General features: G+C 42.2%; 1 protein-coding gene across 3 annotated transcripts in view; it reads left to right on the top strand.

The window, feature by feature from the left end:
• The window catches only part of LOC118120307 (neuropilin-2), a 91,534-nt gene extending 71,164 nt beyond the window's left edge, over positions 1-20,370 (top strand). Inside the window, exons 14-18 of one of the 3 annotated variants that reach the window (XM_035175106.2) lie at positions 3,684-3,952; positions 4,081-4,177; positions 6,178-6,210; positions 15,824-15,886; positions 17,184-20,370. In XM_035175106.2, coding sequence (XP_035030997.1) covers positions 3,684-3,952; positions 4,081-4,177; positions 6,178-6,210; positions 15,824-15,886; positions 17,184-17,512 — 791 coding nt within the window. In that variant the 3' untranslated portion in view covers positions 17,513-20,370. Of the gene's footprint in view, positions 1-3,683; positions 3,953-4,080; positions 4,178-6,177; positions 6,211-9,356; positions 13,277-15,823; positions 15,887-17,183 lie in introns of those variants that run through there. The other 2 variants (XM_035175108.2, XM_035175107.2) reach the window with 2 other exon arrangements.
• Positions 20,371-26,536: the final 6,166 nt, after the last annotated feature.

The raw sequence follows: 26,536 nt of genomic DNA, 5'->3' as shown, positions 1-26,536 counted from the left end.
GTCAGTCTTCATCTTCTCATCTCTCCTTGTTGAGAAAGTTCGTACTTTAACAGGGTTTAACATTCCATCTTTCTTATCCCCATTTCTTTCCCACATCAGTAAATTATTTCTGTATTTTCACGTCCTTGTCCTCCTCCATCCTCTCACCCCGTCACCGTGATCACCTCGTTCCCTCCTCATTGACCTCTCGTTTCCTTCGGAGGTGCTTTTTCCACATCTGTCCATCTTTAATAAGACAGCGGAAGGCTGTTTTATCCATTACACACACCTTCCTTTGCACTATGCTCTCTCTCTCTCTCTCTCTCTCTCCCACACACACACACACACACACACACACACACACACACACACACACACACACACACACACACACACACACACACACACACACTCTCTTACTGTATTCAACTTACACACCCATAAGGCACACACACGTAGCCCAGAGCGGTCAGATATGTCAGATGATGGCTTTGACAGAAGTGCTGCCTTAGCTCTTAAGCTCTCCCCGAGGCTCCACACACAGACACACACACACACACACACACCTACGCACATCCCTCAAGGTGGGACTGTCCGTGTATTAAACACACACACACATATTTGACCTTGCCATCCACCAAGGTTTTCTCTGTATCTCTTGATGCCTTCCAGTTTATGGTTGACTGAGCAGCTCCTTCATAAACTGTGACATAAGGCGAGGCTCGACTTCACACTGCTGCACAGAGTGTGTGACGTGTGTGTGTGTGTGTACGCGTGGCCGTGTGCATGCCTGCAAACACATTCATATATGCAAGTGCGTGTGTGAGTGTGTGTAATTGACTTAGCAGCGTTCCTGTCTGAGCGTCAGACAGCAACATGACGTTAAGTCTTGTTCTACAGCAACATTAGTGCGGCACCCTGTCAGCTGTCTCCAAATGCAAATCAAATCCCCAGCCCTCATTACTGAAAGCCCCCTATTTTCAGAAGAGAAAATAAGACCCAAACACAGCTCGTAAGTTATTCTTTTGATCTCAGGGAGGGCAGGACTGAAATTCTTTACCCTGTGGAGATTTCTATCGAAGGAAACTCCAGTCTAGTCTACTTACTTGTTGTTGTTAGGAATAGTTTAACATTTAAAAGTTAACATTCAATCATGTAAAACTGTATCAACAGTGTGGTTGTGAATGCTGTCGTTCACCACGTTGAAGCATCTGGCAAAGCTTCGTCTCTTTGTCCGACTTTCAAGTCAACTTTTAGATGTGAATCCAAATTTGTCACCACACACTAACACAGTCAATATTTGATTTTAAGCTATTTATGTAATATTTTCTCAGTCTGTGTTCTGATTGTGGGAAGTGACACTTAGCATCTGCATATCATTATCTCCATGGTCATGTGGTAACCATGCCAACATGTACGCATGTGTATTTTTATCTCTAGCAGTAGCCTGGAGATTTATTGATAACTAACCACCTCTGTCTCCTATAGCGAAATATATATCTACAAAAATCTATGCATCCATCCATTATCTCTTCTGCTTATACTATGAGGGTAGCAGGGGAAGCTGGAGCCAATCCCAGCTGCCATTGGGCGAGGGGTGGGGTACATCCTGGACAGGGCACCAGCCAATCACAGGGCCAACATACAGATATATACAATACAATATAATGTGTTTATAGCAGCCTAAACACAACCACTCACAGAACTGAGGATACAAAGAGTCTTGTGCAGTGAACTTAAAAACTCAGACAGGAATTGGTTTTCTATATAAATGTACTTAGGAGAAATGTCACAGCTTTTATCTTATGGACGCATTATTAAGATGTAATTGAAGTGAATGCAACATAAAGGCAACTCAGTTCAACGTGGCTTATCTTTGAAATTACGGGACCCTGTTTGCTTTTTTTGTGTAGAAGTTACGAATGAAGACTTTCAGGAATCAGTGTGACACATGACAAACAAAGACTTTGTTGATTGCATAAAGACACAGTGTTTACCGCTATAATCAAAATTGGAAAGAATGCACACAAAGAAATGAAGAAAGTGCACATGAATAAAAACAAAAAAAAAGTGAATTTGTACATAATCACACAGAATGACTGACAGATAAACCCAGACACTCATGCGGATATAAACATAAACAAAGATGCCTACAAACGAATTAACACTCATGCAAACAGACTGGAACACACACACACACACACACACTCGCACACATACACAGACGTACACACACTTTCCCTCCCTCCCTCAGAGCCAATTCTACATCCCTGCCTTTCCCTCCCATGGAGAGTTGTTAATTAATTCCCTCCCTTTGTACATTCGCCAAGATCAAACGCGGAGAGACAGAAAAACACTGCAACTTTCTCTAACTGTACTTAATGAGCAACGGTAATTTAGGTCCCCGTTTGCATTGCCTCCCAGTGAAGAAACAGAGCTACCTCAACCCAAATCCATTATTCATTAAGTGTGATGTGCTGCAAAATCTCTCCAAGGGTTACTCTGTGTTATAGCGCAGGGAGGATGGATAGATAGATAGATAGATAGATAGATAGATAGATAGATAGATAGATAGATAGATAGATAGATAGATAGATAGATAGATAGATAGATAGATAGATAGATAGATAGATAGATAGATAGATAGATAGATAGATATAGAGAGTGAGATAGAGATATTGATAGATTATTAGATATTTATGCATCTCTTCCGTTGTTTTCAGTCTTTACCCTTTCTCCATATTTGCTATTTTTCTCGTTTGCCTCTTCTCTTCTCCTCTTCCCTCCATCCTTCCTCTTTTTTTCCGCTCTCTCCCCTTATGAGGTGTCACAGACAGTGTCTGTCCGTCGATAAAAAGACTATTTGCAGCTCCAGCGAAGCTTTTACTCTCGGGCCGTAATAGACAAACTAGACAAACAGCCAAACACAGCAGCAAGCTAATGATTATGGGCCTGTTTGGGGTGGGGGGGGGGGGTTGGGACATTATAGTGCTGCCCTTCGTTCTCCCTCAACTCTCTCGCTCTCTCTTTCTCTTTTAAGTTATGTTCGCCCCCTTTTTTCACTCACTTCTCTTTACCTCCTTTGCTCTCTGTCCATCTTTCCATCCCTTCTTTAGAGTGAGGGTAGGCCTTGTGCACACAAACACACACAGCTACACAGATACACAACACATGCACTAGCATTGGAACTATTTCTAATGATGGCTGTGCTGACTAAACAGGGAGAGCAACAGAATGAGGTGTCAGCATTCAGACTGGTTCTGGGCTTAAGGGGGTTATATGTTTGTGTGCGTATACGTGTGATCATTTGTATCCACAGCCATTAGCGGCCATGATGAAATGGCAGTCGTGTTTGTGGTTAAGCCTCAAACAACAGAGCGACGGTGCTAATGCCCTAAACTCTGAAGAACCACATCCTGCCTTACTACATCATCTTGTTTATCACAGGAGTCGAACTTTTCATCACACAAAACACAAATTGTGTTACTTTTTGTAGGTGTTTTGGGTCCAGACAAGATTTTTGGGTCCCAAAATCTTGTCCCTCGCCTTCAAATTCTTTACATTCACATATAGAATGTGTTCATAAAGATTAAAAGGCCACTTATTCATGTCTTACAACTAATAAGATTGAAATATATTACTGATCTTACAGTAGCAATAAAATAATGTGACACTAACTCTCTGTCTCTTCTTCTCTGTTCCAGATTTTTCAGGGAACTACCTCCACATGGATGCCGGCGCCCACACCCAGCGCAAGCGAGCGCGGCTGCTGAGCCCCGAGGTGGGCCCCGAGCAAGGCCCGCTCTGCCTCCTCTTCTACTACCAACTCCAGGGGGAGGCGCAGGGGAGCCTGAGGGTCCTGCTGAGGGACAACGACCAGGAGGAGACACTGCTGTGGGCGCTCAAGGGAGACCAGGGGCCACACTGGAGGGAGGGCCGCACCATCCTGCCCCAGAGCCCCAAAGAGTATCAAGTAAGTGTTTTCGTACATTGACTGTATAGTCTTTAGTAAAAATTATTGTAAAGTATGTATTTTAAATGTTAAAATGGTGCTCAGAAGCTAAGTTAATATGTCCACGTGTCTCTCCCTCTCTCGTCAAGGTGGTGTTTGAAGGTTTTTTCGATCACTCCACCAGAGGCCACATCAGAATAGACAACATCCACATGAGCATCAGCATGGAGCTGGAGCAGTGCACACGTAAGTCCCACAACCCTTGTGTTCACCTGTCCGACCATTTATTGATACGTCAGCCAGCCTCCGCCTCTCTGATCCTCTCACTCCTTAACACCAGGCTATTTATGCCCTGTTTTCACCAGAGACCGGATGAGAGAGAGAGAGAGAAGGGGTGGGGGGGGGGGAAACTGCCTCTCGTTTACACACTAAAAAAAAAAGAAGAAAAAATATATTAAAAAAGAAAGTAGGCCACAAACGGCCTTTGGGCATGGATTCTAATCTATCTTTCATTATATCTGCGTCTCTCTATCTCCTTCAGCCTGTTTTCCCCGACACTAACCACCCCACCCTGCAGTTACTTGATTCCCTGCATTTTGTCTCCGTGTCTCTCTCTCATTCTCTCTCACTTACCTCTCAGTCCTCTCTGGATGAGCGAGCAGAGGAAAAGAAGGTGTCGTTCTGTGATTAGTTGCTTGACAGACTCTGTCTCTCTCTCTCTCTCTCTCTCTCTCTCTCTCTCTCTCTCTTGCACTCACATACACACAGATACAAGCTGACCAAAGAGGGAGAAACCACTGGCGTTTCCACTTGTTACCATTATGGTTGTTATTTGAATTAACGTAAAAATGCAGCTTTAAATCTTTTACATTTCCTTGTCTGAACATCATTTTGATTCTGTTTCAGTAGCATAGATAGATATGTAGCATAAAGGCTGGCTGCAGTATAGGCCTCCTAGATACTTTATATAATTTTAGGTAGTTTCTTATCACACTGATATATGTTGGAGTGTTTAATTTTTCTGGGAAATTAGGTTTTAATTATGCTGATGGGTCAAACGCCATGATTGACAGCTGAAACTGTTTGTGTATTATCACTACTGTGTAGACTCCATCTTTATATACTGTCTCTGGTCAATAGCGATAACTAATGACTGTGTTTTATAGGAAACTATCACTATGTTATATGTGACACATCACTGACTTTGTGTGCATTGGGTTCTCAGCGCTTCTCACTATTGCAATATCCTCCATCTTTTCTCAACTCACTGACTCACTGCAACTTTATTTCTTGTGCTGCCATCCTCTTTCTTTTTTAATCTCTTTTTTAATCTCCTCGCACTTCATAATAGATGTCGCATCCTCCGGCACATAATAAACAGCAGTAAATTTCAGTGTCTGCTCCCACGACCCCTTCAACTTAACTCCATCTTTACTTTCTATTCAGTCTACCTCTCTTCACCCTGCCCCTCACTCTTGTCACCCCATCTTTCATCGGTCCCCGTCCTAAAGTTACCTGAGGTGACGACAGAGAGACAATAAGACAGAGAGTCATCACAGGAAAGAAAGGAAGACCCAGTGACAAAGCAGAAAGTGAAGAGGAAGAGAAGATGAGAAATAACAGACAGAATGAGAGAGAGAGAGAGAGAGAGAGATAGAGAGAGATATTCATGAACAACACTCTGCCTCTCTTCAAAACCTGCCAGCCTCCTCTTTTGTCTTCCCAATAACTGTCACCCGGGAAGATTTATGCACCATCAGACTCAACATCCCAGAACTCGACAAATCTTTATCGACACTCTCGACTAACCTTTGAAAAAAAAAGTGCACTGTGCTGCAATTTTGAAATTCATCTGTATTCCAATGTGGTTCTGTTTACACTCGTTACAAATAAACGTTTATCGCGACGCTTTAATTATAGAATCGTGTCACAGTGCACCGAGATTGAGCAAATCCCAGTGATTATATATTTTACACTGTGTTTTATATTACAAATACTCTACTAAGGCCTGGTGCTCAGACCTGATCCTCTTGGTTTAGTAGAGGTCCGTCTGCGACCGATTGAAACTCGTTCTTTTACACTGATTCATCTCGACATTTATCACAGCATGAGTCAATATCATAGTGGTTCTGATAGCGGCTTATGTCCCCTTAAAATCCTTCCAACTGATATGTCATCCCTTGACCATATCTACCAGTTAGTAGCCATCATCAGTAACACTCCTCCTTTTTCCTTCTGTTTTCCAGAGCCTTTCCCTGCCTTAACTCCTGGAATAAACAGTAAGTTCCACTTCCTGTTCCACTTGTGTCTTCTCAATGTCTTTGCTTCCTGCCTGTTGCTAAGCTCAGCTCGCAGCACTGCACCGGCCCTGAGTTCCCTTGTTAGTAACACGTTATCCTCCAATCCTAAATACTACAAACAGCTACAACTACATTTATTCTACTCTTTTATACATCATTGCCAAAAGAAATCTTTATATGGTTTCTTATTATATATATATATATATACATAACACATGTATTTCTGAATGTGTAAGCAGTTAGGGTGTATACTTAAAAACAAGACAAAAACTACAGTGACAACACTGCAACTTGATGGAATGAGTCCTTTGCATTGTTCCAGCATGAGTCCCTGCATGCTGGGCTTGGTTATACAGTTGGATCTTGTATCGTGAGGTGTGCCTATGGTGTGCAGAGACCCACAGCAAACGACTCAAACAGTTTTCATTTCAACATAAGGCGACGTAGGTGACGTCATCACATGTCCTGACAAAGGAATGAAGGGGGAACCTGTGAGGTCGGGGGTTGAATTGCTCAGAGTGAACCAGGTCGTAGTATCTGCTCCTCAGTGAAATAAAAGTAGTTTAGTTGTCATGACCGTTTCAGAGTAGAGAGCAGGACACTTGCTTCCATCCTGATTTGTTGTCAGCATGTGGTGTAAACTCTCCCTCTCTGTCACCATATAAGGAGCTTCTCCTCGTCTGTCTCTTTACTTTTTACTATTCTTCTTCCCTTTCTCTATTAATCTTCACAAAACAGGATATGTTATAGGAGTAGTGAATCTGATTCATTTTTTACATTTTCAGTTGCTTTTTTGTTTTGGAATATTTTGTATTTAGTCATTTGTGCCCATGTCGATGTCAATTGCATTTATTGATTGTTTAAGGATGAAATTGTATGGTTACTGCACTTACATTCACATAGGTGCGGCATATAAAGTTTGCTAAAGGTGTGCTTACAATTGTTTGAAAGTGTATTGGTGTGGATGTGTGTGTGTGTGTGTGTGTCGACGTGTTCCTATTGTGTAAATGGATGAAAGACTCAGAGCAGCACTTGGTTTTGTTCACCACAGTTCAATTCAATAAGTTTGCACGGGAGGCTTTGTTTATGAAAGGAAGGTTTTCGTATCATCGTCATACTTCAGGTTCAGTTGACTGTGAACTTTTTGAACGAGGTGTAAACTCTAAATTAATCTAGACATTCTTTTGATAACTTGATCATTATTTAATGGTACGAGGCCTCACATTGACATAACATGAACCTGTTGGTTTTTTTGTATCCATGGCAACTACGTGAGTATTTGCTTCTGGCGGAAATAAGGTGGCTGCAGAAAGATTGTTCATAATACACACCCACACAGAAAAGAGATCAATTTGGCATAAACTTATCTATAGAGAAAATTCACACTTTTATTCTTTGTTAAAAGAAAAACAGATTTCCGAAGTGAGAGACCTAGAATGGGGAAAAAAATATATTAGGCTAATTCAGTGATTCAAAAAGTCAGACTTTCTTGAAAGCCACACTTTGTTTTTTAAATCTCATTTTAGGAATGGCGGTCTTCACAGGTTTTCCTCCACTTCCCTCCTTTCCTCTCCAGAAAAGCAAAGTGCTTTCTGCAGCCCTGAAAATCGTCTGTTTTAATCCACTGGAAGTCTCTCTGTACTCTGAGTGCAGCTTTACAATCAAAGCTCATTTTAAACCCTGAAAGAGTACATCTTTACTTTAAAAAAAAAAAAACCCCGACAAAATTAAGCTCCCTGCTTTTCTTTGAGGTCTGTATCTCTCTCCCTGCACCTCTCCATCCTCTGTTCTTTCATTATTCTTCTCTTCTCTCTCTCAGTCTCCTTTTCCTCTTTCTTTCTTCCTCACATTCTTCGCTTCATTCCCTCCCTTCTTTCTCCCTGTCTCCGCGTCTTCCGCAACCTGTCTCTCATCGGGTTTCTTTCACAGTGAGTTGACAGAGTATTGAAGTTTCAGACAAACCCCTTTAATGCGGGATTAAAGATATCATGGCAGGATTAGCTCTCTCCCTCCACTCCCCCTCCTACCCGCCCTCTCCCCTCTCTCTTTCCACCACCACTCTCTGTTTCGCTCCAGTCTTTCTTGCAATAATGCCGCCTCTCTTATCCCTTTCTCTACCCCTGTAATTTTCCCTCTTCTCTTTCTCTCTCTCTCTCCATCTCTTCTTCCTCGCCACTCGAGTCCCTTCAATGCGATCTCGCCCTGATAAAATGTAGCTGCGTTCCGCTGAATACAACCACTTAACACTCACCACCCTTTTGTTGGAATCAGCCAGTCACTGCATAATCAAGGCTTTGCATTTCTCTGGTCGAATGTGGACGCATGGCATGAGCCTTTGCGTGTCGGTGTGCAGCTAATGCTTGTGACATTTTGCATCAATCAAGAATACTGTGAGTAGAAAAGTGCTGTAGAATATGTTTAAAGACAGTTACGTAAATCTGGAAGCAGTTTTTTTCTGTTGATACAACAATGTTATTTTAGTTGATGACTCTGATACGAGCAAGGAGATAATTTTATTTCACTGCTCCAGTAATTGATTGCACCGTAGTTACTGTTGCTAAGGCTGTCAAGCTTTTCAATTCTCGCACATCATTATGATTTTTATAACGATGTCAGATTTACCACACAAGTATGTCCCTGATTTTAGACAGATGTCCATCAGGTTTGCACCAACTTCTCCAGGCAGATCTTTCAATTAGGTTAATGTTAGCCAGCAACAATAGGTTTTAAATATATTTTTTTATATATACAGTATACATGCTTACTACTGTATAGGTGCTCAGCCAAACATGCTAACTGTTACCATCAAACAGGTAAATAAACAGTTGGCTTTAGTGCATTTCTTACATGTTTTTTTGTTTTGGAAAGGCAAAAATATTAAACTATCCCCTCCACACTCTTAAAATGTTCAGTATCAGTCTCACTACAGACCCACACACAATTTACCATGTGCAGAAATCTGAAGCTTGACAGACCCGCTGTGCCTAGTCCTGGTCATGATGTGACAATAGCTGCCCGAGGGAAGGGTTTAGTGACAGTTAGACAGTCGACAGCTCTGCTGTGGTCTGCATGCCTGCCTCGCTCGTCCACCGAGCCAACCAGTAATGTGTCCTCCTGCCCTCCAGGGGGTGCCATGTCTGGAATGGAGCCCACAGTAGACTCAGTGGTGGCACAGCCTGTCCCCGCCTACTGGTACTATGTGCTGGCGGGAGTCGGCGCCATCCTGCTGCTGGTCACTGTGACCGTGGTGGTGATTCTGTGCTGCCATCGGTACCACTGGGCAACCAAGAAGACCAGCAGCAGCGGTCATCACCATTCTGTGATGTACCAGAGCGGCCAACATTCGAATCAGCAAGCTCAACAAAACTGCTACCAGAACCAAAACCTCAGCTATAATCTGATCCACTGCCCCGACCAAAGCCACCTGTACCCGGGCACCGGGCCGAGTCCGGACCCCATGCTCACCATCCGACTGGAGAAGGATGACAGCTATGATTCCCAGTGTTGAGACAACTGGACAGTGGGAATGATTCAGATTTATCGGAGCGCTTTTCTCAAACAAAGTGATGAAAGGGTGTGAACCCTCCCTGAAACGAACGATCGACAGCAGTATTCAGTAAATCGCCGCTCTTCGTTGATGTGAAGCTTCACTGAGGAGACACTAGTTCCTGTTGCGTATGACTGGTCTGACTGACGGACCAGGATGTTGCTAAACTTCCTCGTTGGCTGGAACTGGTAGAATAAGAAAAGTGCAATTTCTGATGCTGAACTTTGTGCGTATGGCTCATTGGGGAGAATGGAGGAAATGACTGACTCTGATGAGGGGCTGATAACAACAACAACAACAACAACAACAACAACAACAACACAGCGCAACTTTTCTTTTTGCTTCTTCAGCCGCACCACAACCTGAAAAATGAGCTGGAATATGAGCAGAACAACAAAGTCACACTCAGACTGACACGCAGACTGTGGACAAGACGCAGTGTTCAGTGTCAAATCCGTAACAGCTTATTTTTCCTCCTCTGCACCGCTCGGGTCTGCAGCTTGGACACTTGCCTGCCTCCAAATACCTTGTCTGACAGTGAAGGGATTTACACACAGGTACAGGGAGAGAGAGAGAGAGGAGACGGTGCGCGCTGCATCAAAAGAGAAGGCTATTTCTTTGGGACTGAATGAAGCTGCAGTTTATTTGTTCGCTGGCCCTTTGAGGGACTGCGAGTGACACAGATTAAGGGGAGAAAAGGGAGCGGTAGAGGGAGAATTAGTGGCGTCTGTCCAGCTGTGACTGATAGACAGCTGCACACATCCAGCGTGTGTGTGTGTGCGCGGCTTCTTTGGTGTGCGAGCGAGGAGTCGGCGCTGTGCCTGCGTTAACGCAAAGAGAAAGATAGGATGAGACAAACACTCACAACACTGCATCAAAACATGCAACACACACACACATACCGTACTCCTCAATACTCCCCAAGTCCCACGTGTCATCCTGAGTGTGTTTGTCATTACATCCTGATATGCCTTTTCTTTTTTAAACGTGCTTTAAAAACGATTACCTCCTCACCTCCAGAACGAGGTCGTGCCTCAGGGTGAGATTAAGACGGTGAACGGACTTCACACAGTTTGTTGGATAATCTGATGCCTGTGTCTGTAAATGATCAAATCAAACATCTTAGTATGTCCTGCATACGTTAGACAAACAATAACACAATGATAGATGATGTTGAGTATCTGAAGGCACGGGTATGTTTTCTATAAGTTTTTTTTTGGGGCCCTTAAACTCTGTTGTAGTTTTCCTTGTCTCTGCACGTGCGAGAAAAATATTTATGTGTTGTGCTCATTCATTACATCTTGAGTGTTATTCTGACAGATCCATACTTTTGAGCAGATTGGTCTGGTAACGTATAAAAAACAACTGGTTACCAAATTGCCAGTTTTGCTTCTATTCAACAGGTGAGACCAAACATGCTGTGACAAAAGAGAATCTTACTTATGAAGCTTTTTCAGGAAATAACTCATTCACAGCTCGGTTGTGTTATTGATCACTTTATTCACCACAGTCTGTTAAATACCAGGTTCCATTGCACCAATACTGTCAGACAACTCACGACTTTTCTGATGTGTTTTTATTTTTAAATCACGTGTCGTTCAGATGTTTATATGTTGGCATGAGCCATTGAAAGATTTCACTCCAGTGTAACCTGATGCACTTCTGTCACGTTGTTTTACACATGATTTTTGCAATGTTGAGATTAACATTAGCACTTTTCTTCTTAATGTTCATTTATTGAAGGTTGATTGGTTGACTTGATTATTACGTCATTGAGTATTGTACCAGTGGTGAGTTGAACACCATTTGTTTTTCTTTCTTATCTCAATCACAGTAGGTCTACGTGTATTTTTTGATGTGTAATAGTTCAACTATGTTTATTTTTATACTTACTGACAATTGTTGTAAGGCTGCAGTTTTGTAGATTGTGCTCACTGAGATGATCTTAACAGTTTTTTTGGCTTTTAGTTCGGGGGTTAGATCCTCTCCAGTTGAAGCCATTTTGCAACAGCAAATGTGTGTTTGTCATCTAAAGCATCGTGTTGAATCCATATAGGGCCACAAAGCAAATCAATATGTAAAAAAAACAAATTATTTATTTCCTTTGTTTTGGATTGAGATGACCTGAAACTTTTATTCCGATCCACGCCTGTGAAATAGTCTGTTTGGTTCTTATTTTCCTGACTTCTCAAATCACCATCCTGTGTTTTATGCCACTACCCTCGTATATATATATATATATCATTTTTGTTCATGCCCAAATCCCTCAGCCTTTTTTTTTCCTTTTCATATTGTTCAATCCAAACCCATTGTTTCTATTCTTCTCATACCCTCCGTCGCAATTCTCCGTAGTAAAAAAAACACGAGAGAGAAAAGGAGAGAGCTAAATCCCTCGGAGGAAAAAGGGCCCATTAAGCAAGCCCCCTTTTCCCTCCAAACAATGCGTCCAGAGATGGAATGAGATGAAAGAAAAAGGAGGAAAGAAATGCTCTCTACATACTTTCTAAAGATAGATATTTTTTTTTCTCCCTTTTACTGGGAAGACAAACAGGGAGGCAGGTTGTGAGGTTTTGGAGTGATGGAGGGAGAGGATGGAAGGAGGAGGGCAGGTTGTTTCAAACACAAAAGCAGATGAAAGAGGTCTTTTGGCAGAACAGACTGGGTAATGGAGACACACATAACATGCACTGCACACTTATTTCACACACACACACACACACAAACCTGTGTAAGCAGAGAATCTAGATTTTCCAATGCTTTTGCACACTGTACAGTTTCTCCACACTCACTTACTTTATTATATTGTGTCTCATACAATACTCTGTTTTGTACTTTAGTCAACAGGCACTTTACTTTTTTTTGTGCTTGCATATCCATTTTCCCTCCTCCCTGGCACCCTCTCCCTTCCATTTCAATCGACTTGCGTATGATTTACACATTATGTGACTCATTCCAGCAGCCCTCTGCTGTAACCCAATCAATGTGGGTCTGAAAATTCAAATACAGGAATGATATATGACAGTATTTATGTTGTGCTGCCCGTGCACTTTTTCTTTTCCATCCACCCTCTCTCTCTCTCTCTCTCTCTCTCAAACTTTTTGCAAGATTTGGAAAATGTGCTGGCATCTCCTCATGCGGCACTTTTAAATCAAGCCTTCCCTCCCTTCCCTCTCCCTTCCCCATCATAGACTACTTTGAAGCCTTTTAATATTTCTAATTAGTTAATGGAGCTGATTGCGTTCATAAAACCCTGCAGTAAGCATTTCTAGCCCACAGGCCATCGCGCCTTTTTTTTTTCCTCTTTCCTCCTCCTCCTCCTCCTGTTTCCTTGAGAAATATTACGAGTGAAAGCACTAACAGGTCCTTGGGCCCCGACTGGCGCTGCATATGGTGCCAAAGAGCCGTCCGTGTCTTTGCCCGAATAAAAGAGCCCCCTTTTTATACTCTCCTCTTTACTAATTGGAGAGTGGAGATAAAATGGGGCTACGGGGAGTTTTAATCTACATGATGATTCTTCTCAGGATCCTCGCCTGAGGGCTTCAAGTCGGGATCATTAGAAAGTGGCCAAGCATCTCTCTTTCTCACTTCTTTTTAAAAATGCTGCTTCTTTCTGCTACCTCTCCGCCTGTGATTGAATGTTTAGTCGAGACCTGCAGTGATTTTCTGTTGACTGTGTATAAGGAGTATTTAGAGGGTCTGCAGTGACACTGTATGGAGGACGGAGGAGAAGACAGATTCGATGCCTTCAAGTTTTACATGTTTAGTATATGACCTCTATCCAGTGAGACTACAGGGATCAGCTTTATGTGGTTCAGCAGGTTTTTAATTAGTTACAGGAGAATCTGCCTGAACAGTAAATTCAGAATAACAGTTTTTCTTCTCACTAAACAACAGGACAAGATCAATTCATGCAGTAAAACTGTTCATTAAAGACAACGGCCAACTCTGTTTAAGAACATGGTCGTGATCTGCAGGCCGCTCTGGAGTTCTCCTATTGCATGCTTTGATATGCCTGTCTGTCAGTCTGTCTGTCCTTTTGATCGTCCACGTTGGTAGAGTTGGTACAGAAGTTCGCTGGGTTCGAATCCCGGCCAAATTTTAAATTGTCTGTACGTGTGAATGTGAGGGTGAATGGTTGTTTGTCTCTGCATGTCGGCCCTGTGACCGGTCCAGCCTGAACCCCGCCTCTCAGCCTCTGGCAACCCTCAATAATATAGATACTTGGTACAGATGAATGGATGTGTTTGTTCTCGTCTCTCACTTTTCGTTTTCCTCAGTTTTGTTGATGTGAAATCACAGATCTTATAACTTGGTACTGAATTTTGGGGGGAAATCTACCTTGATGATGTCATTTTTTTAAATCAATTGAATGAACTGTTTTTGCTGTTTTTCTTTGATTTCTTGTTCTTATAATGAAGGTTTTTTTTTTAATTAATCAGAACGATTATTTCTTGTTATGAATGTGTTAAAAGCAAGAAAAGACTGATCATTCTGAAACGTGGCCTCGGCGAGGGATGAACTTGAGTCTGATTTCGTTCAAACTCTACTAGACTATTTTAGTCTCACTCAAACTAAATAAAACCCGGAGTTGAGTGTTTATCTGCTTAAGCCTTCATCCCTGGCTTCAGCCACGTCACTGTTACGTTTAATCGTGTGCACTTTCTCTGCCTGTGTGAAGGAGACGCCTCGACTTAATGATTGTCTTTTTGACTTGCGCTGGATTACAATACTATGCACTTAAAGTAAAAAAATAAATAAGTGGAGAGAAACTCTATCACTGCAGTTGTTGCTTTTTTATTGAAATAAAAAAATAGTCCGTTTGATTTGTTGATCCTATAAAATCATCTTCATTGATTTCAAGGAAGTTACCTCATTTTTAATCAACGTGCAAATATTTCTTATTTCACACGCAGCAGGTGTCATTAAAAGGTATTAATCTGTTGTATTATTCACAGTCTGAAGAGTACTGGAAGTCTCTTTATACACACGGTATAATGTGGTGATGTTAAAATTGTCTCATAGAAAAATGATCCCACCGTACTGAGGAAATGAGTCTCTCTGTATCTTTCTTTCATATCTACCAAATTAGTTTCTCACCTCTTATCTTTTGAATATGGTCTCACTTTATAATGTGTTTTGGGTTCCGTTGCCCCTGCGATAAATGGTTATCAGCTGCCCAGATATTGCTCAGTTCTTTTTTTTCTTTTTTTTCATTTCTGGGGACTGTAATAGCAATTTCCTTGAATAAAACTGAATTGAAGCAGAATTGAGCCTCCCGACCCTTCAAAGCCTTGCACCGTGGCCTGCCTCAGAGATATTAAGAGGTGATTTAGCTTGTTGAATTCCATTGACTTGGAATAAAAAAGAAAATGTGTTGTGTGGGGGGGGGAATGTGAAGGTAATAAAGGTGATATTTTTCTATGAAACTGTCTTTGGTGTGGTCTTGCTTTTCTCTGTGGCTCAGGAGGTGGAGTGGGTTGTTCACTAATCGGATTGCTGATTCCTCCGGTCCATGTGTTGAACCCCCCGAAATTGCCCCCAATATACCATCTGTGTTTGAGTGTGTGTGTGTGTGATAGAGAAGTGCTGTGTGAATGTGTGTGTAAAGCACTTAAAGTGGTGAAAGGCTCAATACAAACGCAGCTATTCTCTCTCTTCCCTCTTGCAGCTCATTCTCTTGACTCTTTTCATTTCTAAGCAACTAAAAAAAAAGAGCATTGATGCTTATCACATAATGAAACTTGCCGGCTTTATGCAGGTGTAGTAGTGTGGCTGAAATGTTTGGTTATTTCCCCTTGATAGACTGAGCACAGAACAAAATGGCTTATAGGAAATCTTTGGCCTGATCTCTTTTTGAAAGCTTCAACCAGATCACTCGCTCTTTGAGCCGTTTGTGTCGTTTGATTTCCATCTACAAATGTAGCTTGTGTGCTGACAACAGAAGAGATGGAGAGATGCTATCGCGGCGCGCGGACTCCGGAAAAGCTCCGGCTTGACTGGATGGTTGAGATTAATTCTGTTGCTCTCTGTCTGTCTTTTCAACAGACCCCAGGCCCATGGATTTCGGAAAAGATCCTGTTTACAACGGCAAGCACCCAATCAATGGCGGTGAGCTCCTCCTCTCCTTTCCTCTTCTCTCCTCTTCTCCTCTCCTCTCCTCTCCTCTAGACTCCTCCCCGCCTGAAGCTATACTGGCTGCTGTACAAGTCTCACCCCGAGTGCAGTGAAAATTGCTCTTTAAGCTGAGGCATGCCTATGGCGCTTCATTTTACTTGTGATTTTGCAGGGAAAAAGCCTGTGGCAACAGTGACAATCTCTGGTGTGTGTGTGTGTGTGTGTGTCTGTGAGCAGAGAGGGCTGAAGAGTGTGCTAGAGAGCATTAAAAAGTGTGGGTCTGTGTGTGTGTGTGCATGTGGGCATGATAGTGTGTGCCTCCTCTCCTCCTCTTTCATGTTCCCTGGCAGACAAAGTGAGACAGACAGCTTCCTCCTGGGCACCTAGAAAAACATCTGTCTGTAACAATCACAGTTTACTTCCTGGGTGTGGGGGTGTATCTGTGTGTGAACGTATGTGTGTGTGTGTGTGTGTGTGTGTGTGTGTGCGCAAGCGTGTGTTACTATCCCTTGTTTCTCCCTACCCCCTGACAGGTACAAGAAAAGTACTCAGCCTTTACCTCGCTAAACAAGACTGTTAACCGTCTGTTTACTGCTTTCCTGCGCGCACACGTGTGTGTGTGTGTGTGTGTGTGTGTGTGTGTGTGTGTGTGTGTGTGTGTGTGTCTGTGTGCGTGTGTTCTCCCATAAAGCAGTCTGAAATGCACTACTTAATTGTTGATTGCTTTGTACATGTGAATACATTCATTAAGTGGATTAACACAACTGCTTACACCAAGTAGATGCACACTCATAACACACACCAGAGAGGACCTTTGCAGTAATTAATTTGATTAGGCCTTTCAAATTTAATGAAGTCAGGAGTAGTCACAGAGTTAACTGTTCTTGAATACATCCGCCATGTCGCACACATTTTTCCCTCTAATACAGCTGATAGGGAGTCAATGTGACTTTTGAAATAAGACCAAATTCTTCTTATTATGTTTGAAATATTATATAAGAGCAAGAAAACACACACGTACTCACTTAAAGGGATTGTTCAACCTAAAAATGACAATTCACTCATTATCTACTCACCACCATGCCGATAGAGGAGTGTCCACAAAACACTTTGTAATCCAATACAGTTAAAGTAACTGGGGTAAAAATAATTTTAAATGCCTCCATCCTGCTCCTTGGACATTCAAATTCAACTTGAAACGGCCTCATGAACCCCATATTTTATACATGAGCTTTAATAAGTATTTCTCATGTATAAACGTGTTTTCTAAAGTTTCCTGTTCTCTCTCCAGAATACCTCTTCCCAGGGTGGCCATCCTCCTTTTCCACCCCCTCCTCCTCTGACATGGACCATCCCTCCGTCACCCTGGTGTCAGACACGGATAAGGACAACGCCTGGCTGTACACGCTGGACCCCATCCTCCTCACCATCATCGTGATGAGCTCCCTGGGCGTCCTGCTGGGCGCCGTTTGTGCCGGGCTGCTCCTCTACTGCACGTGCTCCTACAGCGGGCTCTCCTCGCGCTCCTCCACGACGCTGGAGAACTACAACTTCGAGCTGTACGACGGCATCAAGCATAAAGTCAAGATAAACCAGCAGAGGTGCTGCTCAGAGGCATGAAGAGAGGGAGGAGAACTCTGGAGAAAGATGGGGGAAAGACGTGTTCCATGGTCCCTGTTTAGTTCGCGGTTTGGACTAAGAAAACACAAAAAAGAAGCACTACCTGCTATTTCAATCCCCAGAGTCCCCTATCTTGTTACCTCCTCTCTCTGATGTCTAAAGGGGTAACGTTCAACCCAGAATTCCCCCACCTCCTTGTGTGACAGGGGGGAAACTTGTGATCTTGATTTCCCCCTACATACTATGAGGCCTCAACCAGGGGAACATCTGACCCCAGTCCTCCTCTACTTACAGCACCATATCTCCTACGCCTGCAGGAGAGAGCCTGCTCGATTCTAAAAAGCCTGTGAATGAATGAAGGAATGAATAAATGAATATGAATGAATATAACCCACAAGCCACTGGAATTAAGCTGCGAACGGAGACGGACCAGAGCACCCGTGACAATCTGGACATTTGGACGACAGATGACAGCACAGTCAAGGGTGAAAATATTTGGTGACGCGCTTCTTGATGAATTTTACCCTCGGCTGGTACTCGGCCGAAGGGCAACTCAAATTTTGAGCTTTTGAATGTGTCCAATTAAGACTCAATCAAAAAAACGTTGGCAAAGACTTCAGCACCAGTGGACCGTTTAACATGGGTACTTTTGACTGAAATCAACACATATCAAGTGAATGCCTACCCACCCACCCCCCTAAAGAAGTATAAAAAGATATCAAAACACACAACTCTAATGAATCTAGATTTCTAAAGGTGAAGAAGGAAAAGAGGATGAAAAAGGACATTTTCTTTTGTTTTTCATTTTGGTTTTCCCGAAAAGTTTTCTATATATATATATATGAGTTCTGTGAGTTTCAAACGTCCATTAGCCTGCCGTACGGCACACGCTCGCTCCTTTGTCTGCCCTCGGTCTGCGCTTCGTGAAACCAGTGGCATAGAAGAGTAATGGTGACTGTTTTGTTTTAGACTTGTGTTTGTTTTGGGAGAAAAAAAGGTTCAGAAAAAGTCAGCTTCAGTTCGTAGCCGCCCTGTAGAGCTCTTATGTCATTTTTAGACTTACTTTATCGTTGTGTTGGACTCCATGGTCTTAACTGTTACTTCAGTCCTTTTCTATTTTGGCACATTTTCCATGACAGATTATGAGTCTTTAAGAATAGAGAAAAGGTCAAATAAGGAAGAGGACAGTAAATTAGAGGTTTATCTAAATCTAACATGCTGTTATGGAGTCGTGCTTTAGATTCAGTATTCTAGAGTTTGTCTTTGGTATATATCTATATTTTTTGCTTTCCAGACTGTATGATGCCCAAATGATGGACAGACACTGTGTGAACAAAATGTCAGTGATTGTTTAACTGCAACCTATGGATTGCCAAAGAGCTGTGTATGTGCACAGGGGTCTGAACAAGTGTTAGAAAGAGGCTGGGTGGAAAACAGACTGATCAATCACCCTGCCTTTTATCCACCTCTCTTAATGTCGCCCCGTGAATGAAGGACGCCCCAAAAATGGAAGGAAGGAAGGAAGGAAACAGTGACTAAAGGAGGAGAATGGAAATTGTACCGTCGACTTTCTTGGACACACAATTGAGCCTTAAGCTAACTACAGTATACGCTGTATCGGAGGACAGCCATTGAGGAGGGCCAGTGCTGCTGGAGAGACTGATGAACAGCAGGAGAATCACACAAACACAAACACACACACACACACAGAAATATAGACAGTCAGAAAGAAAGAGAGAGAGAGAGAGAAAGGAAATGGTTACATCCAGGTAAAGATTCATTATTTGTTTAACTAAAACTACCTAAGTTTATACAGTTGCCTGCTGAGGAGAGAGGACCTAAGAAAATATTGAGAGTAAAATATTGCAAGTGAAAAATATTTGGCTACAACTAAAAAAAACTTGGGTGAAAACTTAAAATTCAATTGTGGACTTGTATGGCCGTGTTTAGTCAACTAAAACTTATTTGTAAAGTTCTGGAGAGATCATGTTTCTAATTAAAAAAGAAAAGTCGATATGGCCAACTGATTTAAAGTGAAAACTTCTGGCATTATACGTGATTGCTTTGTGCATCGGGCCATCCGTCCTGACCTGTAGAGTATTTATGCCAAACTCTCTGTGGCTAATTGAATCACAGTTGCAAATTAGCTCTAGTTGAATTAATGGGAGACTTTTGCTTTATGAGCCTTAATGGCAACACAAAACATGGCAACAAAAAAAAGAGTCAAACAGGTCACACTTGTTGTATCTTTGCCTGGAACCCCCTGCTCTTTATTTTTGTCTTTCTCTCATCTTTCCTCTGCCAAGGGCACGTATGGATACAACCAGGAGGCCTATTGAGATCTTGAGAGGAAGTTTAAAAGGTGGTCAGAGGAGAGATGGAGGGAGGGAAACAGGGGAGAGAGAGAGAGAGAGACGGAAGGTTTTCATGTCCATCTAACTGTGTTTTCATTGGACTTTTTTCCAAGTGCCTTGGAGCTCTCTTATTATGTCTCTCTATCTCTCTCTCTCACTGGTTCTCTCTCGACTCGACTCTCTTTTTTAACAGTAAAGGCAGATCAGTGAATACATTGTGAGACACACAATCATCCACATAAAATACACTGCACACATGCACACCTCTCTCTCTCTCTCTCTCTCTCTCTCTCTCTCTCTCTCTCTCTCTCTCTCTCTCGATTTTAACTTAGTATTACCTCTTCTGTCTCGATGGATTCTCACACACACACACACACACACATACATTGAGACATAACTACGGCACTGGCCAGAAAACTCAAACTGTTGTTTGTAGACTTTGTACAGAAGAATTTCTTTTTTAATGTTATTATTATTATTTAATAAAGGCTAAATAACAAATGATGTTTTGGTTGTGGGTGTTCATTTCATTTGAAAATTAAAATGTTGTTGTTAAATTTCACCTCATGGGAGTAGATTGTCTGAGATGTGAAACCAAAGCTCATTATGTGCTCGCACTGTACGGTAGGACTGTCTGAAACCACCTGACTGCTCACAGTGCACGTGGGGTCTGTTCCATTCATTTTGTCTAAGAAGAATAAGTGGAAGTTTGTTTGCTAACGATGCTAACAAGGCCTGCCACGATCATCCTGTGCCGAAATGTCCAAAAAACAAAGGCAAACGTTATGTGCCTGACCGCAAAACTTTCTTTTGAACTTACTCTACCCGTGTCTCAGAGCTTTTTCACTGCTAGCACGCATTAGAGGACAAAGCATGAAGGATCAAAGATCGTCTTCACTTAATGGAGCTGTGAACACGAGCTTCTAATGAACTCGCACACATGAAAACACACAAACCAAAGTGTCCAGGCCTGCTGGAGATTAATTGGCAGATGGAAGCTGTTGCCTATTTAATTATTTCATCTTAAATGTGCGACGGTAATGATGGTTCAAAAATGGTAACTTGCTTATTGTGTGTGTGTGTGTGTGTGTGTGTGTGTGTGTGTGTAAACACTATGACAGCAGCTAATGTGAAATCACAGTAAAAGTGAATTAAGTGAATTATTCCAAGACCCAAATAACCGCAGTACAGACGACACCACTTGCCTTAACCTCTGCTCCACTTTACAGTTTGTCCTAATTGGCTGCAACAGTAAAAAGTAAAATGCTAAAGTTTGGTTCTAGCCCGCTAATTAGCTTAGAGTCAGTGATCTCTCAACATCAGCATTTCTTCACCTCTTTCTTCTTCGTTTTTCTCATCTCTCCTGCCCTCGTTTATTCTCTGCTTCCTCGTCTCAACGTTACACCTCTTCTCAGGAGACTGACCCGGTTCTCACGCTTCCTTTGACACAACAACACCCAGTTATACATGATGGGTGTGCACGCAAGTACAGAGGCATCATTTCTGCGCACGCACGCACACAGCACACACACACACACACACACACACACACACACACACACACACACACACACACACAGACAGCGAAACACACACATGCACTTCAAGCAGGTCTCTTGTGGTTGGCCTTTGCTGAGAGTGTAACCTACTAACACAGATTTTATCTGCTTAGTAGCATAAATCACTGATCATACAAACACACACACACACACACACACACACACACACACACACACACACACACACACACACACGGGTGAAGTCATTAATGAAGCACAGATGAGAAATGTCTAGAATCAACATCACCAGTTCTTGATAGCTTCCTGTCATGTTGACTCTCACTGAGTAAAAAAAAGTAAAATCCGCTCTCTAATGTTGAGAATACACAACCAATGTTTAGTAAAGTTACGTTTTCTCAATGTCTTGAATTTATTTATTTAGATTTTGTCTAAACTTTATGAGAAAACATGAATAACCGTGTTAAGACTGTTGATGAAATGCATGCAGAGTTGGCCTTTTGGTATAAGGTTGGTTCTAAAGGAAGAACAAAGGTTTGTTAAAATGCAAGAGGGTCACATTATGGTAGAAATATGAAAGAAAAAATGAAATGGTTATAAGTAACTTACTCTATCGAGATCCTGAGTGTGACGGAGTTGCAGCTGGCTTTGATCTAATATTATACTGGTAAAGATTCTATTCTGAGGTTCAGAATTCTTTGATGACAGATCAGGAAAAGACAATTACATTTTGCTCCTTAAGGAAAATAAATTGTTTCATTTTCTCTTTTCAAGTTTTGAATGTTAGATATGGTTGTTGTCAAAGTTAAACATTTCACTAACATTTAATACTATACATTTTCTCAGTGTTTACTCAAATGAAGCATTTATTCAATTCAACATTTTAAATTGTTATAAAACATCCAGCAGTCGCACTGGCTCTCTTTCTGACACACACACACACACACACACACACACACACACACACACACACACACACACACACACATCCTTATTAGGCCTTTGCATTCACTTCCATTCATTGTGGACAACCTAACCAAACCCCTTTGCCTCATCTGACCGGGCTTTGGACCCCATGAGGTCTACTGGTCCTGACAGGGTCTGTGGTTATACTGGAAAGCGCACACACACACACAGGCACATGTGGACACACACACTCACGTAGACACACATTTTTTTCTTTTCTGAAAAACGCAGACCCCTGTCGTAGTCTGGAATGGGTTTTAAATGTTTCTTTTATTTAAATTTTGATGAGGTTCAAGTAGCCTAATATCAGTGGATGCTTTGCAGTCGTTCCCCTGCTGTTCCATCCCTCCTCTCTCAGCCTCCCCTCCAATTATGGCTTTTCCATTCCTGCCTCTCTGTCTTCTGGAAAACACACAACCCAAATGCACACAGCTCCCACATAAACCAACAGGCAGCCCCTTGTAAATGTGGTCAGTCTGGTATTTATTGGAAGGCAGTAATACCCAGCAGCAGTGTCGACAGTGAGGTGAACAAAGCCTGTGCTGCCCAAAGCTCTTCCAGCTTTACAGGCTTGTCTTTTGTGTGTTTGTGTGTTTTGTGTGTGTGTGTGTGTGTGTGTGTGTGTGTGTGTGTGTGTGTGTGTGTGTGTGTGTGTGTGTGTGTGTGTGTGTGTGTGTGTGTGTGTGTCCACAATAAACAAACACATGACAATTTGCTTTAAATATTTCCAACATTTAGACTAATTGTTCTCCAATAAATAAAAACAACCTAAGGGGTCATTTGTGCAAGAAGCTTATTACGAAGCACTGTTACATTTTATTGTTGAGCGACCACTGGGAATCATGTGACTCAGCATCAGTCGTTTCAAGTACACAACAAGCTCACATTCAAGTGATGAAGCCACAGTAATAATGAGAGGAGGAAAGGAGGAAGTCAGGCATGAGGCCTCTGTGTGAGTCGCTGTTCACATTCATATGGGTATATATTAATTTGTGTGTGAACCCACTGTAGAATGTATGGTTATGTCATGTTCCAGCAAAGGAGGAGCCGATTGGAGGCAAACAAAAGCTGGTGAAGACAACAACTAAACTCAAGAATCAAATCAAAGGTGGAACTAGGAAACATGACTGAACTGAACCAAACTGAACAGAGGACTTGACAAAGACAAAAGGGAAACACACAGACCATGTACACAAGCGATGGATAAGGTGAAACATTTGTTTCTGAAACATTTTTGATCTTATTTATTATAAACCCAGAATTGCCAACCCTAGCTTTACGTTTTTTGAAGCACATTTGGAAACATAAAAGACTGGAACCCTGTTTTAAAATTCTCCTCCTCACCTACAAGGCTTTTAATAATATGGCACCATCATACCTTAAAGAGCTCATAGTATCATATCACCCCACTGGAGCACTGCACTCTCAGAATCCAGGCCTACTTGTCATCCCTAAGTCTCTAAAAGTAGGAGCCAGAGCTTTCAGCTATCAAGCTCCTCTCCTGTGGAATCATCTCCCAATTTCAGAGGCAGACACCCTTTCTACGTCTTTTTGATAAAAGTTATAAAGCTGGTTCAGGTCTGTCTTGGACCTGCTCCTGCTGCTATAGGTCTAGATTGTTGGGGGACACATGACACATGAAGCTTCTCTTTCCTCTTCTCCCTCTTTATCACATTAATGTCTCATCAGTACAAGTTACTCTCTTTACTTCTTCCCCCGGAGTCCTTGTGCTTTATTGTTTGCAGATCCAGGATCACTGCTTTGACCACAACAGGGTTAAGGACACAGGATGTCGCACCTTGTTAAGCCCTTTGACACAGATTGTGATTTGTGAATATGGGCTTTACAAATAAAATGAGATTGATTGATTGATTCATGATGCGTATTGCACTAGCTCCTCTTTCCCTCTTCAGTAATTCTTCCACCTCCAGCTCTCCAAATTATTGTTTCTGTTCAGAGCAATTTGGTCAATTAGTCGTTGGCACGTGTTCCCCCTTTATTTCTCTGCTTTCTCTTCTCCCAGCTAATTCCATCAAATTGATCTATTTTAATCATCTGAATATCAGAGACGACGGGCCTGGAAAGCACTTTTAAAATAAAGAGCAACAAATTGAATTTGCACGCTACGCAGTCTCTTACTGCTTCTTATTTTCCCGTTTGTAAAAAAAGAAAAGAAAACATAAAGTAAGCTAAGTGCAAAATGTCTCGTCCTTTACAGACTGTATAAAATCCATTATGGGTTGTTTTATCTCCCCCTACTTGGGTGGGCACCAAGGAGAGAGAGTATTCACGGTCTTGGTGGCTTCCAGCACCCTGCTCTCCTAATGTCTCGAACTCACTGGCTGCATGCCGCTAAATCAAATTACATTTCATCAGACAAAAGCATGTTTTCTCACTACACCAGTACAAATAAGATTGTTGTAAATCTAATCACAGCGTAAAGGTTTATTGCTTTATGGTTTCTGGGTTTTCATTTGTTTGGCTGTTTGCCAGGTGCTACAAAAACTGTGCCTGAATATTTTTGCCAAATTGAAAAGTTACACTAAAGCTGAGAGGCCGACCTGAGAAACAACAGTCTGTTTCGTGGAACCTGTTTTTTCTTTCTTTGTTTGTTTCTTTCCTCCACCCATGACTCCTTCCGTTCACCAGTACAACTGGTCCCTGCTTCTCGTTTCTTCTCTCTTCCCCCTCTTCCTTTATGAAACGTTTTTATCACCAGTGACTTCTCTGACTGCTTCTTTATTCTTTTACTTTTCATCCCTCATGATTCATTTGCAAAACATTTCATCCGTCGCAGCCGGGACATTCTGTTATGATGAGATCAGTCTTCTCTGTCCAGTAGCCTCTGGCTTATCTTTAATGGCTGCTCAGCCACAAACACTTGTGCTTTTAGAGGTGGTTGTTGACATTAAGACTCTTAAACTATCCGAGGCTGCGGTTTTCCCCTTCAGTGACTGTGAGGGGGTGCGTGTGTGTGTGTGTGTGTGTGTGTGTGTGTGTGTGTGTGTGTAAGATGTATGGAGATCCAGCCACAGTTTCAATGTTAGACATTTTATAATAAATGTACAAGTACACATCACATACACACACTCTCTTCATATATGGAAACACTTGTAATGCACACACACACACACGCAGACACACACCATACTGTACAGTACACACTGGCATTCCTCCTGCTGACTCCTTGTCCCATAAATAGCAACAATAGTCCTCGACAGGGCCCCAAAGGGAACCACAGAGTCGTCTGCCACGGAGCCAATGCTTTCATCTGTGTAGGTGGCACAGACTGTGTGTGTGTGTGTTTGTGTGTGTGTGTATGTGCATGCTTGTGTGTTGGAAGTTCTGGTTCTTGCTGTCACCAGTAAAAGTGCCTCTGTGTCTGTCCTCACCACCACAGCCGACCTCACCATGCTGCAGAGGCTCGTACCCACACCTGTCAATGTGTGTTGGATCAAACCAGCTTCTCTCTCCCTAGTTCAACTTTAATACTGTTCATTGTACTTACTCACAGTATAAACTGTGTGTTTGGGGCCAAAGTGCCCCCAGTGGAAATAAAGCCTTCTTACTGTCACTTCAAGTAGTAAAACATTAGCAGGTTTGAAACTTAGTAGTTTATATGACGTGTCTACCGAACAATGCTTCCTTAAAAACCAACGGCCTCAACGGAATGAGGGAAAAACACAAAGACAAATTTAATTTAATGAGGGTCGAACCATGTCTGCTGGAATGGGCTGTTTGATTAACCTGTGGTGATGCTGGTTGCAGCTTTCTCTCTGAAACTGTAGCAGTAATTTACCAGTACAGACCAGCTCGGTCATCGGATCAATAAATCTGCACCACGGCTAATAATTAATCAATTGAGGCTCTTCCAGCCGTTATGATGCTGAGAATAAAGCCTCAAGAAACACTTACAAACTGGGGTCAATCTGCATAGACGCTCCATGGTCTTGGAATGACTGCGTTGGTCGTCTTTGTTCTCTGTGCTGCACCATTACAACATTCTCCAGAATAACAAACAGCCTTCTGGCCCTCTGTGATATTTTGTAGTGAAAAATGTCGAATAAAGAAACCAAAGGAAAAAATAAGTAATGATGCGAGTCAGTTCCTTCATCATGAGGTTTCTAATAATGCCTCGCTTTTCCTCTGCGTATGTGAGTGTGTGTGTGTGTGTGTGTGTGTGTGTG

The sequence above is a fragment of the Hippoglossus stenolepis genome, chromosome 13 (genome assembly GCF_022539355.2).
Source record: "Hippoglossus stenolepis isolate QCI-W04-F060 chromosome 13, HSTE1.2, whole genome shotgun sequence".
Lineage (NCBI taxonomy): Eukaryota > Metazoa > Chordata > Actinopteri > Pleuronectiformes > Pleuronectidae > Hippoglossus > Hippoglossus stenolepis.
This window is presented reverse-complemented; position numbering and strand designations above follow the sequence as displayed.